Source organism: Spermophilus citellus (genome assembly GCF_964194105.1).
Source record: "Spermophilus citellus genome assembly, chromosome: 3".
NCBI classification, from domain to species: Eukaryota; Metazoa; Chordata; class Mammalia; order Rodentia; family Sciuridae; genus Spermophilus; species Spermophilus citellus.
The window spans coordinates 143,098,952-143,115,128 of NC_138184.1; the positions used below are offsets into that span (position 1 = coordinate 143,098,952).

The 16,177-nt window shown below is 41.0% G+C and overlaps 1 protein-coding gene across 1 annotated transcript in view; it reads left to right on the forward strand.

The window, feature by feature from the left end:
• CPVL (carboxypeptidase vitellogenic like) overlaps positions 1–16,177 on the forward strand; it is a gene marked incomplete at both ends in the record, with an annotated part of 126,950 nt that overhangs the window by 42,021 nt on the left and 68,752 nt on the right. The window contains 2 exons of the mRNA XM_081288182.1: positions 712–791; positions 5,658–5,724. Of these exons, the coding sequence (XP_081144308.1) occupies positions 712–791; positions 5,658–5,724 (147 nt within the window). The remainder of the gene's footprint in view (positions 1–711; positions 792–5,657; positions 5,725–16,177) is intronic.

The following is a 16,177-nucleotide window of genomic DNA, read 5'->3' on the forward strand; positions in this document are numbered from 1 at the left end:
AGTCATCCTTTTCCTTAGTCTATAATTACATATTTAAACAGGAGGTGATTTAAATGTGTTATCTTGTGTGTTTGGGGGCAGCGGGATAAATGAAAAAAAAAATCTTTCCAGCTAGTGGGGAGTGCATTCCTACACAAATTATTGACACAAATTCACTTGTAGCTTCTTCTTTTGATTGATAGCTCAGTTGTCTATGAAATCTTAGGCAGAGACAATATTGAGTTAGATTTAGTCTTAATTATTTTAAAACTCACCTACTGAAAATGAGATGGAGTGATGGTCGTATTTATCACAAATTAAGAAAAGAAGAAGAAAACACATCCAGTTCTCTTCTTTCTCCAGCCAGAGAGCTCCTTCTTGGCAGGACAGAGCCGCACACCCTTCAGGGAAAGGAGACTGCTTTGGATCTTCTGATGCTGTGGCTGGACTAAGAAAGATGAAGGGCAGGTCCCCTCTGAGGAATTGGGACAGCCCAGCCCCCAAGGGTAGACCCCAGGGCAAGGCTCCTGCTGCTGTTGTGTTTGGGGTGGGGGATGAGTGAAGCCAATGTGCCCCTGTGAGGACAGCCAACATACCTAGGTGATGGCAAAAACCTGAAGTCAGAGGCTTGGCCTGTGGAGTAAGTAAGGTTGCCCTCAGCGGAGGTTCCACCTGAAGATCCGCAGGGAGTATGTGTCTGCCTGCTCACTTGCTGATCTGTTTCCCCTTCAGGTGGGCACTGGCTTCAGTTTTACCAATAATTCCCAGGGATATGCTGTCAATGAGGATGATGTGGCCCACAATTTGCACAGGTAAGATGTGTAGGCTTTCTCTGGACCTCTTCAGACCAAACATTTTTCTATCTCAATAGGAAAACCCCTTCCAGTGCTGGAATAATTGATGGGTCCTTATTGCCCAATAATAATTGATGGGTCCTTATTGCCCAATTTCTGAAAGATTGGGAGAATTTCTACCCAGGGCCACACACACTCACACACACACACTTGTAGTCTTTTCTTTTCTTTTTTTTTCTGTTCTTACCTCATCATTGATAATTGCATAATTGGCCAGCAGAGAACATAAAGAGCTCAGAAATGATGCACTTGCCTGGCATATATGAGGCACTGTGTTTGATTCTCAGCACCGCATAAAAATAAATGAATAAAATAAATACCAATCTTTAAAAAAAATCATTTAAGAAACAGAATTTTTCAACCAAAGATTTTTTTAAAAAACTTTCAACCAATGCCTTAAAGTTTTTTTCCCAAAAATTATATTTTAACTTTGCATTTACTAGGAAATAGCATCTTCTCCGAGAATTCGTAGTTTTTTTTTTGGGGGGGGTGGGTCTTATTTCCCAGGATCTCTCCTTTATACGCATTTGTTTTTACTCTCTTGCTTCTCCCTCATGATTTTTTCAGGCTGAACAGCTTATTAGCTCGTTCTTCCTTTTCCCCTTCCTCTTACAAAATGTTTATTTTGCTTTAAAAAGGGGAGAGGGGAAATATAAAGTTGTTAGCTTGATTAAACAGTGCACATAGAGTTTCTTCCTTTTTCTTACTCACATCTATTATATCTATTTTTAGCACATTAAAAAAAATGTAAGCGACCTTTCTTATTTGGTCAGATTTTTCCAGTCTATAAATTGTTCCTTGAGATCAAGTTCTAAGTCTTTTTAGGTCACTAGGGGAGCACTTGCTGCATCATCGTAATCTATTAAAAGAGCCCTAGTGGCCTGGGGAGTTCACTAGGTGCTTCCCCACCCCACCTCCACCATCCAGCTGCTAATTACTTGGTGAGCAAAATCCACTAGTCCCCAAAGAGAAAGTGTCTCTAATAGAAGTCAGAGTTCTCTGATCTCTGATAAAACCTTTCCATTTTACTCTTCTTTCTCCCCAAGGCAGATGGCTAGTAGAGGGAAGAAAGAAACTTCCTGGCCTTTTCCCCAAAGGCAATTTTCTTTTCCTCTGCTGACCCTGAAAAGAGTACCTCTTCTTCACTTTCCTTTTCCACATCTTATGATTTTAACCCTTCCTCAGTTTCCACGGGAGTTCTTAGGTCCCCACACCTCTGCTCCCAGGTATAGTAGATCCTGGGAACATAGTAACCGTTCCTTGCAAATGGCCCCCTTTCCTCACCCCAGTTCCCAAACTCTGTCCTCCCCCCACAGACACTCTCTCCTCCTGCCCTCAGAAGTCTCCTCCAGTGCCCTGTCTCTGGAGCTTTCATTCTTCTGATAGGAACCTACTCTTCACCCCCCACCGGACTCCAACTCCTTCTGGCTTAAATCCAAACAAGCTCAATTGTTTAACTAGCAAACGCCCTGAAGGCTGAGGTTCTGTATTAAAGAAATGTGTCAGTCCCTTGGAAGACACAGCATTGCAAAATCCCCCTCCCTCCCCTTACCAGAAGAAGCTCCCAGCTTCCAGTACCCTCCGTGTGGATCTTTACTGCTGACATGTGGTACATCTCCACTTGCATGACATGTAAAGAGAACCTATTTCAAAGCATCCATTGTTTATAGCTGTTTTAGTTCTTTTTGCTTCAGGCTCTTAGAACTGGAAAATAGCTAATCAAGAGTAGTGCAGAAAACTGATTTCAGCTGTTTCCTTTATAGTTACACTATTCGTTTCCTTTTGTGCCTACATTCTTCTGTCCAGCTCTCCAGATGGGTACTGGGAATAAGAAGGTCGCTTTGAAACCTGTAAATGGGCTACTGAGGGTTTAGAGTAGACCTTTCTTCCTCTCCCTTTGAAGACTATCTTTCCTTCTTCTGAAAGTCCCTTTCCTTTTTACTATTAACAGTGTGTGTCTGGAAGGAGTAGCCTCCCAAAGAGGCATTTACTATTCACTTTGATGTTGCACATCTTTTGTGTGTGTTTGGAAATAAAACTTTTTCAGTAACAAAGTGTTAGGATTCTCTCTCTCTCTCTCTCTCTCTCTCTCTCTCTCTCTCTCTCTCTCTCTCTCTCTCTCTTCACTATTTGGAATGTGCTAGAGAGCCTTAGTGTTTCTCTGGCTTAGAAAAACATAAAATCACTAAAACGTAATACATTTGCTCACTTGGACTTGGATAGAGTGGCCGGTGCCATCGTATCGTGCTGCTCTCCATCCAGGAACACACACTGTCTGCAGGACACTGTTGTAGGTGCGGGCGATGCAGCTAGGCAGCCCTTGCCCTCCTGGTGTGCAGTCTAGTAGGGTGCCTGAAGTCACCTTGGCAGCCAAGTGGATGTGCTGCTGCTGTTCTGCCCACCATGTTGCTTTCTGATGGGAAATGCTCTGATTGTCCACACGAAAATTCCCAACAATGCCGCCATGAAGCAGGTTTCATATATGAAAGAAGACACTGTGATCCATGCAGGGGGGAGAGGATCCCAGCAAGGTCACACTGCATGTAAAATAAATGAGAAGAGGCTGCTCTTGTGTTCTCCAGCACCACTACACAGTCACAGTTCTCCTTGCTGAGTTGGTTTCTGTCCACTGTCAATGTCTGTCAAAACTCCTGCTTGGCTCTAGTGAGGATGATATTCCCACTTAGATGATCAGAACCTCAGTCTTTCTGAATGTCATTTGTATGTATTATGCTGTGGCTCCACCAGAACTGACCAGATTCCTGCACTCTCTTTAGGTCTATAGTGCTTGATCGTTTCCATCCACTTTCTCTATTCTGCATACACCAACTTCCCTTTTCAAAAAACTTATCAAAGGAGTAATTTTCTCCTGGTCATCTTTCCTTGCAATTTCCGTTTCTCCTTATTGTCCTTTAATATATCTTTCTGCCAGCAGATAGCCTTTAGCTAAGATTCTATTTATTAGACAAGTTGCAAAATGGAATCTCATAGCAGATGCATGTTTTCTATGCTACATAATTCCACCTGAATAAATGCATGGAGCACATGTGTGCACGCACACACACGTGATCACGTGTGCTATGTATATTTTAGCAATTCTGTCTCTCAGATTTGAATGTTCATGAAGACATTATTGTAGACTCTATCTTCAAGCAGATATTCTTTAAGTAATAAGAATATCCCTGAATAAAAATACAGTTAAATAAGCAATTGCATATGTGAATCTAATTTTTTAGTAAATTTATCTTTTCCATTCTTCATTCCCATTTAAGAGAGACCTATCAAGGGCTCACTTTTTAAAAAAAAAAAGCAGTCAATTTTAAAACTTCTAATGGGGAAATTGAAAGATTAACTCCTTCACTTGAGATTCCAGACGAGGCCTGGAATGCCCAGTTAAATTTGAATTTCAGGTAAGTGGTGAATAATTTTTCATGTAAGTATAATCCAGGCAATATTTGAACACAATTATACTGAAACATTGTTTTTTTATTTATCTGAACTTCAAATTGAATTGGACATATTATATTTTTTACTGCTAAATCTGGCAACCCTAACAACTCTCTAGCCAGCACCACAAGGAAGCAAGCTCTCAACTCAAGCAAAAGGCTTATTTGAGATTTACTCTGTTCCATTGTCTGTTGCCATTCCAAGAATCAGGAAGAGAGCAAGGGAAGCAGTTTTTAGTCTGAGGGTTGGAGAGGGAAGGATGGAGGATGAACTCCTATTTTTATCCCTCTCTAAAGCCAGTTTATTGTCAGTACTAACATGGAGGCCATAAAATTGTAGCTTCCCAGATTGAGTTGCTACAGAGGCCACTATAAATTATAAATAGAGAAATAACACCAAAACTCTGCACTAGTGGCTCATGCTGAATTTTTATGGAGCCTTTGAAAATTAAGTATAGCCAAGATCATAGTGGTTGTAATGACCCAATTTTGCCTCAGTAACCCTCAAACTCTCTCCCTTTCCTCCCTCCCTAGAATCTCCTTGCCTTTCATCTTGCCTGTATGGCTCATGGCTTTCAGTCCCTCAGGAAGCTGAGACAGCATCTCAGGCATTGCAGTTTGGGTCAGAACATCCATAAAGTATCTGAGTGTCACGAGTTTTCCCCTCCTTTTGGGGAAGATTTTAGTCAAGTAGGAAATCATTCAAACATCTCCCCTTTCCTTGCTTCTTTTGAAATAATTCCTTGAGTCGACTTAACTCTGTTTCATGTTGTTCATTTCTGCGGCTGCTGGCACTCTTTAGGAAATATGATTTTTCTTTTTTTTTTTTGAGCTCATTTATTTCAATACTTGTGGTCATTTGCTGGTTTCCCTTTAAATTATGGTCCTTATACAGCTTTTCTGATTTTTTGGTTATTAAAACTAGAAAATTCTGGGAGCTCTATTAGAAATATTTAGGGCCTCTCACAGTGGGGGTTCGTAAGGAACTAAGATTCCCATACCTCTCCACAAACCTGAGTTAATGGAATCCTAAGGTTTGCATAAGAATGTTAAGTAATAGGTGAAAGCCTAATATCCTTGGATCAAGGTCCCCTCAAGCCAGGTGATCCAAAGTGGTAACCCAGAGATTTGGAAATGTGCCCAAAGTTTTGATGTCCACTGTCTAAACTTCTTAGTATCTCAATGTATGCCCATACGTATTTATTTTCTAACCATCCACACAGAATGCAGTGTTATTATGTCCATGAGTCTTTGAAAAGCAGACTGGTGCCTGATTTCAAATGTGAAACCTATTGCCAAAGAGTTAGTTTTGGTGGCATCACCTGAAATGATTCTGATTCCATTTTCAATTGTGTATTTGTTGTTCCTCTTTTTGCAGTGCACTAGTTCAGTTTTTCCAGTTGTTTCCTGAGTATGAAAATAATGACTTTTATGCCACTGGGGAGGTGAGTCAAAGTCATGTTTTCTTGTGTGCTTTAAACATCATCAAGATTGAAATTTACTATGACTGTTTTGGTAGATGGTATATTCATCTAAAAAATGCATATATGTATAAATATGTGCATATGTGTGTGTGTGTGTGTACATTTAAAGATTGAGTAAGCCCATACTCAAAATTTTCCAACTATCTTCCAAAGATCCTCCATAACATATTTTGAAATCCAGGGCTTAATAAAGATTCATGTGTTAGGTTTAGTGTTGGTTTGTTATTTCTTAGTCATCTGCCCTTTTGGTTGTTGTCATTAAGGGAGTGGGGTGTACCAGGGATTGAACTCAGGGGTACTTAACCACTCAGCCACATCCCCAGCCCTATTTTGCACTTTATTTAGAGACAGGGTCTCAATGAGTTGCTTAGCGCCTCACTGTAGCTGAACTCACAATCCTTCTGTCTCAGCCTCCCAAGCTTCTGGGATTATGTTATTGCACCTGGCTATTAAGGGTGATTTTGAAGAATTCAGACCAAGTGCCTTGCAGAGTACTCCATATTCTGCACTTGTTGGATTCTGCCCTTTGTGCTTAGAACCAGCAAGAACAGTGTAGAGATGATGTGGTATTTTCTGTGGTATGCCATCAGGAGGCAGAGGATGTCAATTTGTCCCCCTATGAAAATACTAAACTTGATCACTTGGCCAAGGTGGTCTCTGTTGGATCTCACCATTGTAAACACACTTGTTTCTGTTTGTAATTAATAAATAATCCAAGACCATGTGAACATCTGTTCTCCTGAATCTGTCTGCCAATACTTTTAACATTCATTGATGATCCCTATCTTAATCTGTTATTACACCCAGGGGTTATAAAATGGTGATTTTATTCATGAATATAATGACTTTTCAAAACTAACTCTTTGGCAATAGATTTTGTACTTGAAATCAGGAACCATTTTGCTTTTCTGGTATCCTTCTGTAGCGGTCTTTACCCTAACCTCTTTCTATTATATACTTAAAGGTATCATTATTTTTATTTGATCTGTCAAAAATTTTTGTGATCATTGTAGGTTTTGATGCTTAAATTGTTCTAATTTTGTTCACTGAGAGCCCCAACAAGATAGCTCCAGTGTCCTTTTGTCTTTGAACACTTCCTTGGGTTTTGGCTCAAATAAGTGTTCCAGAAGCATCTCCTACTTTCCTTACTTTCTCCCTGTGTTATAGTTTGAATCTGGCCTGTCCTCCAAAGGCTCATGTATTGAAGGCTTGGTCCCTGGCCCATGGAACCTTTAGGAGGTGGGGCCTAATGGAAGGAAGTTAGGTGACTGGGGGATGCCTTTGAGGGAGACATTGGGGCCTAACCCCTCCTCTTCTCTTTTTGCTTTCTGGCCATGATGTGGTGAATAGGCATCCTCCACCATGCACTCCCAGCATGATATACTGCGCTGCCACAGGGCCAAGTGACCAAGGACTTAAACTCTGAAACTGTGAGCCAAATAAAAACTTCCTCTTCATAAGTTACTTATGTCAGGTATTGTTGTCACAACGACAGAGAGCTAATACAGTATTTTTCCACAGTGACAGAAAGTTGACTAACACTCCTGGAATCAGTCATTTACTCAAACCTGGTTCCTTTTAGTGTGTGTGGTGGGGGGATGTTATTAAAGCCAAGTCCTGAGCACTTATTGTGCTCATTGCCACTGACTCATGGCCACTGGGGTATCATTAGATCTTGTCTATGGGCAGAGCTAGAAAAGTAAAATTCACACCAAGACCCATAATTCTAATTTCCCACCACAGGGTTCTCTTCTCCTTTTCCCCATTACTTATTTGTATACGCCTTCTCCCACACCACGGACCATGGTTCCCAATAGCATTGCATGTTTGCTTCATTTTTTGCAGTCCTACAATACACCCAACATAGCTTCAGAATTCCTATATCAGTATGGCCAACAAGAAACCTGTAAGTCTCTTTCATCAGGACTTTGCCCCTCATTCTCTCCTGATCTTTTCACTTGGCTTTGCACTTCCCTGGTTTCATTCTCAGGTAATTTCTTTTCACTTGAAGTCCCCGTCTCTTCTCTTCACGTAGCCTGCAAGCTCTTTCCTACTAATTCCATCCATATTCCTGAATTACATGTGATGCATTTGGGTCCCATGTCCATCTGAAAACCAGTAACTGGGTTGGAGGAATGGAATATGTAGATTGGCTAGTATGGAGCCCAAGGCTGATCCCAAATGCCTGAGAGGGGAAGGATCGTGCTGGGGTCCTCACCCTCTGAAGCTTACAGCCTGAGTCAGGGATGACTGAGCTCCAGAGGAAGGGCTAGAAGGATGCTGAGCAAGAGCATCTGCAAATGTGCACTCTAAAGGACTGAGAGAAATATAATGTCCATTTTCCAAGGGAATGATAAGTTAGTAGAATTAGGAACATTTTCTTTTAAAGCCTGCTTTCCTCTCTTTCTAAGTCATTTGGAAAGAATATGTGGACTGCTTCACACTGTGCTTCAGGGTTTCTATAGCTAGTTCTCCAGTTGAGATTACTTAGTCCTCTACCAATAATTCCCTCTCATTCTTGCTTGTTTAACCAGTCTCAGAGGCAGGTTGGGGATGGGGCAGGCTGTGACACTCCTGTCATCTGGCAGCAGCCCTGGAAAATGCCCTCTCTCCCTCTGCAACAGAAGAGCGATCTGTTTAATGTGTAATTCCTTGTCTTGCAAGTAATATGGCAATGTTTTTAACCATGATGTTGAATGCTCAGCAAAGCTGCCAAATCCCGGATGAAAAATTTGACTTGTCTATTTTATTTCTGCCTGGTGGTTTTATGCATGTAATTTCCAAATGTGTATGGGAAAGGACAGTTTTCTTTTTACATTCTTTGCTGCCAGGATGAATACACTTGAGGGAACTTGTACCTTCTAATCAATGAAGGAAGATGTAAGCGGGCAGGCTAGGCCTGAGGTAGAGATTCCAGGTTGCCAGGTAGCAATGAATGGCGTGGGGTCTGTTCTGCCTGAGGGTTCATCTCTTTCCAGAAGGAAGAGCACCAGATGATAACACCATGATGGTCTATCATTATTACAATGCTCTGTTTCTCTAGTCCAGTTGGTTTCATCTGGTCTGTCATCTGTTTTAAGGCCATGAAATAGAATAAAGATGTGGAAGGAATTCTGGATCAATAATTAGGAGACTTGGGACCTCACCGGATGATTCTGGGAAAGCTTTTTAACTTCTCTGGGCTTCTGCTTTTAATCTTACAATCAGAGGGGTTGGTTTTTAAATTAGATCACTTCTAGGGATATTTTGCTTCATTGAAAGTGGAACTGTGGTTATCTACACTTAACTCTTCTAGCATCTATATATAATTGCAGTTTTAACATAGTGCCTACCCATCCTTCCTCTCACCACTCTCAGCTCCCCCCCTGCCAAAACAAATAATTACATATTTTTCAAGAAAAAAACCAAACAAAACCCTTTCTTTTCTGAGCTCTTAATTTGCCCACACTCTTAGAGGGACTGAATAAATAATGTTGCTCAATTTGTAGAATCATCCTTGAAAGATGAATGCATAAATTCAGAAGTGGTCTTTTGCCTTCTGTGCACACGCCCCAGACCCCAAACCCTTCATCTTGTATGCTGTGTGGGGGGAGGGCGCAGTGAGTGTGTGAATGGGGGAAGTCATGCTCAGAGGGTCTGGAGCAGCTGTTCAGAGCCCTGACTTTGGTGGAAGGGAGTCTGGAAATAATAATAGTACCTACTTCATAGCACTGTTTTGAGCATTTAATTAGGTAATCCTCCTCAGATATTTAGCCTAGTGACCAGCTGTGGCAAACACCCAACATTTATGCCTATTATTACCATCCATGTTGAAAAGCTGGATTAATCTATTATGGCTCCAGAGCATATGGCCCAAACCATGTAGACAGGGGCTGAGTGTCACGCTCTGCCTCTTATTGTTGGGATGTGGCAATGTCTTTTCTATGTTTTTTTTTAATATGTGTGTGTGTGTGTGTGTGTGTGTGTGCGCGTGTGATTTGAACCCAGGACATTGTACATTCTGAGCAGATGATCTACCACTGAGCTACATTCCTAGCTGAAATCATTTTTAAAAGAAATAACTTGCTTCATCTAAAAGATGAAGACGGAGCTTAGAAGTTGATATCAGGGTTGGGTTTATTTGTTTTTCATATGGATAGCAGCAGATGTGCCAGGATCCACCCCAGGCTCCTTGCCCCTGTAGTATACACCAGGCGTGGCACCCCAGAGGGAGCCTGCTGTGGGTGTGAGGGAGATGGAAGAAGCCTCTTTGTCCCCTTTCCTTCTCTTTATTCCTGCCCAGAACACCAACTGGAATTAATTTTCTCTAAAGAGAGACAAATGTGTCTGTAAATCACCCTCCTCAAGGCATGAAAAAAATGTACTTCAAAAAGAAACAAGCTCCATTTAATTCCCATAATTAACTTTCTTTAAGTGTTATCCTTCCCAAGCCAGTAACTGTTAGTGAGCCTGCCCTTGTTCTTGAAGCACAGGCACACTGTAGAGTCCTCTCCAGTCACTGGAAGCCCAGCTAGATGGTAAAGCAGAACAGCCTCATGGAGGAGAAAGATGGCAAGACGGAGGGATGGCCCATTATCCCTGAGCATGTGGCTTCCTTGAGCCACTCCCAGGGAAGAGGCTGTACTCCTGAGTGGTTATGGATGGATGGATGGGAACCCATCCAAAATGGCAGGGCAGATGGGTCAACCTTGGCATTGCTTCTCCAGCATCAGAGAAGGGCAGAGTCTCTCTACAAGCAGTTTTTCCAGCATGGTTAATTTGAGGCCAATACAGGCAGAATTTTAAAGCTATTTATATAGTAGTTAGTGAACTTAATTGGATGCTTTATCTTCACCCACGCGGGTGAAGGTCTGCAGGGAACATGATGCCGGATGACCTTCATTGAAATCACAATGGCCTGTTGCTTTGAGGCAGCTGGCTCCTTGTATGTGGGAACCATGTTTTAAAAATGTGCATCATGCAATACTAAGCACGCTGCTTAATGAATGATATAGAGTGGCTTCATGAAAGGTTGTCATTAGATAGAATTAAAATATCGATGCTATTTCTCTCCCGCATCTTTTCATCTCCCTCTCATTGACCATGACCCCTGCCCTCCTATGTCCTGGTCCCTCAGAACTTTCCTTCCTACTCTTATTTTTTCTCCTGGCCTATTTTATGCCCAGCCTCCTACCCCAGCCCTGCTTGCCTTGACTGTATTATATTCAGGTTTAATTCTCCAGCTTTCTCCATCCTTGTTGTGATTATTCTTTGATCTGTCCCCACTTTGACTTATTAGCTCACTGTCCATTAGCAAGATCTGATAAATGAAGCCAATGTGGTATACTATCAACATGTCTGCATTTGAATGGAGGACAGCACCTGCTCATGGAAAGGTATTTTTAATAGGAACTTCATAGCACTGAGTGCAAGCAGAAGGGTGGAGTGGAGATCTCTACTTGCAATAGGCCAGTAATCATGCTTTGTAGGCCTATATCATTATCCTATTAGTCCAGGCTTGGGTTCCTTGAATTAGGTGGCTAAAAGACAGCTTTAAGAACATCTCAGCTGCAGGTTTTATTTGCAAATCTCATATTAAAATAAAAGATATTTATTTAGAATGGATCATATGGTGGGCATTTTGCTGAGTATGGTTTCATGTATTACTTCATTAAAGTCCCACAGCCACCTTATGATATCAATGATATTATTATTTCCCCTATTTTACAGGTGAGATGACTGAGGCTTAGAGAGGTTAGGTATGTTTTACCAAGGTAACCCAGCTAGAAAGTGGAGGAGCCAGAATTGAAGCCTGCAAGGTTGGACTCCAGAGCCTGAGAATTGCATCGCAGGAATTGGCTGAGCCCTGCCTGGGGAGATGTTCCATGGAGCTGGGGCCCCCTCCTCAAAACCACATTGGTCTCCAGGACCTGCCTCTCCCTGCAGAGCAGATCCTCTTTCCATGGAAGGGAGTCAGACATCCACTTTCATATTTCCTGCAGATCTCTAGGGTTATAACCTTATACAAACAGAAAAGAAGCTCCTTAGCTCTTTGAATGTCTCTGTCTTTCTGGCCAAGACTTACTTTTAATCATAAAGACTTGGCTTTGATCATAAAGTTTTATAGAGTTAAGTGGAAGTTTCAAGTGATATAAAGACCTGAAATCTTTGGAATGCAATTATTTCTCAAGGCTTGGAACTTGCTGAATTTTATTAGATAGCATTCAAGCTGTTTTAACTCTTGAGCCCATGACAAATGTCTATTTTCAATTATGTCCATCTGCACTTGCCAATATTTTCTTTTAGAATTGAAAACGGATTTGTGACTATTTAATGAGTTTAATATTATAAAAATTAAGGTTTAGCTGCAACCCAAAGAACTGAACAAAGACATATGGAAATGTTTGCAAGTTGGGCCGCTGGCTTTGGGAGAGCAAATCCAAATCAAATCAATACGTATTTACCATATTGATTTAGTTGCATGGAGAAGGGAATCAGAAATCATGAAAAGCTTTGTCTGCAGTGAACTACTACACAGACTGAGCAGTGTAGAGACATCAGTAATACCTGAGTAGATGAGATGTCCAGGTTGGGGACAGGAAATGTTAAGTTACATCTATTATTCAGCGTTAGCCTTCTGAATTCTCTACAGGGAGCAAAAAGGTCTCCATTTGTTGTCTGTGGCCCAGAATGTTCCTTCTCTTTATTTAAAGGACAAATTAACTGTCTTCTCCATTTTAAACAGAAGAGTTTATTCATCTCCTTGAATCACCTGGCTTCAAGCTTGGTTGCTCCAAATTGGCACCCAAAAAAAAAAAAAAAGTCAGAGTAAGTTGGGGGGAGGGTGCATCTTGTTCACCTATATCTGACCCTGGTGAATGTTTTTTAAGAGAAGCATCCTCTCAATACTAAAAGAGAATATATCATTCAGAAGGCAGCACATACCTTTGCTTCAGTTTATGTGACTAAAAGTTGGCTACAGATCAAAATCTTCTTGCAATGTGTCTGTGCCTGTAGATTTTGCAAGAGTCTTTTTAAGCTCATTTTCAAGAGAAATAGCTGCTTTGATAAAATCATATTCTTCTTAGAAGGCTTTTTTTTTTTTTAATTGCAGCAATGTGGTCTTGAAATTAGATGACGCATGGTCTAGAAATGTCTAGGAAGTTGTAGAGATTACCACAACACTGAAGTTCCAGCTTTCCTCATTCATTAAATTTCTGAACTGGCCATTCGAAGGACACAATTCTCTCCTCAGAGGAAGTAAGGGTATTGAGTGATGTGAGAGTCTAGCTACCCTCAGGCTAGATGAAGTCAACGCTGCCCTAGCCTAATCCTTGGCTGCTACCTGGTGTTACCACCATCGCTCTTAGGGCTCTTACCAGTTTTTGTGACTTTCTGTGTGTTTTTCTGGGTGTATGAAATTCTCTTCAGTTCTCTTCGGGGAATTGCAATTCTCCTCTTCCCTCGGGTCCACCACCATCACTGGGAGTGGCTATTCCATTGTCTGTGCTGGGAAGGGCGGGATGGCAGGGCATGTGTACAACTCCTTCCTGAAGGCAGCCCACTTCATTTCCTTCAGGTGACAGGAGTTCTCATCATCAAGCTAAGAATTCTTCAGAGAGGCATCTGAGGAAGGGGGGACAGAGCAGAGGGGCTCAGAATGTCCCTCAGCATCCTCAACACATCATTGCTGACACTGACAACACCCCCTGCCTATTTCTGCCAGGCAGAGGTTAGGAGCTGTGGATGGGGGATCTTTGTGTCCGGGTTGAGGTGTGCCTCACTTCCCAAAGCCATTGCTTACTATCACCTATAAAAAATTCTGAATGTTTTCCCATGAAATGTATATGGAGAATCAAGGCAGAGAGGGAGTCTCACTGTATCTTTTTTTTTTTTTTCTACTAAACCTCAGTAAGAAATATATGGCTGGCTGAGAATAGCTTAAAGAATAGTAACTGTGAACATATGTGAAATTTCTGTAAGAGAACATTGTTTCCATTATAATATTATTCTCCAACACTGTTTTTCTTTTTCTTTTTTTTCCCTCCTTCTGGAGAAGTTGATTGAAACTGGATTTTAAATATGTACTCTTCTTTTCCCTTCCTTTACAAGTAACTGGGCTGCAGGGGTGCAGTAAGTCAGCAGTGGATATTGTTGAAACATGTACGAAGGGAGAGATTGAGAACACACAATTACAAGTTTCTTTAAGTCTAATTTCATTGTACTTTTAAATATCTGGATAATTAACCAAACATTACATTCTCTCTAGACTATTTTTACAAGTACAATATGCTCCTCATGTGATTTGCATTAGGCTGTTCCAAACATCATTTAAGTGCTCAGAATGATTGCAGACCAAGAGTCAAAACTACAGTTCAGCTATGATGTGGAGGTCTTATTCTCATGGGGGAAATAAAAAATTGAGAACTGAATTCTGAGATCCTTCTGATGTCGTATGAGAATTGGAAGTTTATTGCTTCGCTAAGCTCCAGCAAATAGAAGTATGTACAAACACACCCTAGTGTCTCTGTTCCCTCTTGTTGGAGGTGTGTTCAAATAGGGTCACCCTGGGAGAAATTAACCAAACAAGAACAGTGCTAGAGTTGGCAGCTTTAAATATCAGAAAGGAATAATAAGGGGAGACTAAAATCCAGATGTGTCGATTGCAAACCTGGTCCTATTTGTTGTGTAAGGTATATATGTTTATCTGGCTGAGTTCCTCACTTGAAGGTCACTGCCAAACTCTGAAATAATATGTATCAGACAGTTTCTGGCTGTGCTTTTTCTCTTTCCTCTTATAATTGCTTTGATGTTGCTTTGAGCTTTTATGAGGCCAGGTTCTGATCTGATGTTAGAAGGTTAACGTTAATTTGCAGACTTCAGGGCCTTCCTTGACCGGCTGCTGCCCACATTGCTGAGCACCGTGGGCAGGTCAGAGAAACCACAGGACAAGAGTTCTGGTTGCAGTTGCTGTTGTCATAAGTATGGGCAGAACTCAGAAGAAAAGGAGCAAGAGTTCTTAGAATCAGGATCACAGCCCATTAGGCAGTCATATCTAAAGCTTCCCCCCAAACATGAGTTTCTATTCTATTTTAAAATATAGACAGGAAGTGAAAACCTAGGTAAAACAGAACATAATTGATTTATTGTCTGGTTGTCTTTTGAAGAGCTGGTGGTGGTCAGAAAATTGTTCAATTGAGAAATAAATGATTCAAGGATAAGAAGTCTGCTTTCGCAAACAAAAAAGAAATATATCTCAACAAGGAGGGTGAAAATAATTGAAAATTTCATTATAATGTTTTGGTGTCTGTTTTCCATAGAATAATTCTATAATTGTCTACTGTGTGACAGCCTGAGTCACTCAACCAGTGGAATGATTAATGAAAAAGGCAATGAAGGATTTGTCACACTGTCACAAAGCAAGGAAGTGTGTGATAGTCATTAGAAGCAGAAAAAATGAGATAAACATCATCACCCGTGAGGTTAGCAGATGTGGACTGAATATTGAAGAATCTGGTTTTGGAAATGATTATAGTACTGCCCATCCTGCTGTCAGGTTTTTTCACAAATGGTCAGCAGAGCAAGCATGGAAAGGATGAAAACAAGATCGGGTCCCAGCATGGGGGCCAGAGACCCAGGCATTCCAGGGCCACTGACTGAAATGGGATTTGATAGGAATGAGAGCGGGGGAGGGGCCATGCCTGGGTGGAATTCCAGTTAGACATGTGACTGAGACACCCAAACCCTTATTTTCTTCATTGTAAGATATAGGAAAATAATGTTGATGGTAAATGGACTCAGATTACAATAGGTGAAGTAGCCTGGTGTATAAGTAGATGTTCAAAAGTCAAATGCGTGTTCCTTCTTAATTTCCTGCCTGGTGATATCCAAGATGGTCACATGGGGAAGGTGCCATAAAAATGTGGATGCTTTAGACTTAATTTGTCATCACTATAGAACAACTTAAAGTCTGTGCCCTTCCATCTCAGAGGTGAAAAGAGGAGTTTTATTACCAGGCTCACGATAAGACAACTTCAATAACAATATCACTAGAACATATATTTTTAAGCGTTTGTACCAGTTTCCGGAGGGAAAAAATATTTAGAAGTCGTGCCAGATAGGTTGTTCATTTATCAAGTATGTTTTTAAGTATCTCCTTTATGCCTGTCAATATACATATATTATGAGAATAATAATTCATGAAATGGTAAACTTTCTGAACATTGGAGGCAAAGTTTTCAGAATGTATTTTCAAAAGAAATTGTGAATTTTACAAGGACAAGTCTTGTGCCTGCTCATTTTTGTGTCTGTTCAAGTATCTATATAATGACTTTGACAGCAGAGTTGCTCAATATGCTGCTGTTGAATAAAGAGTATGTGGTACATCTTTACCAGTAAAATGATCGCTCAAGAAAATGTGCTTTTTTTGTCATTT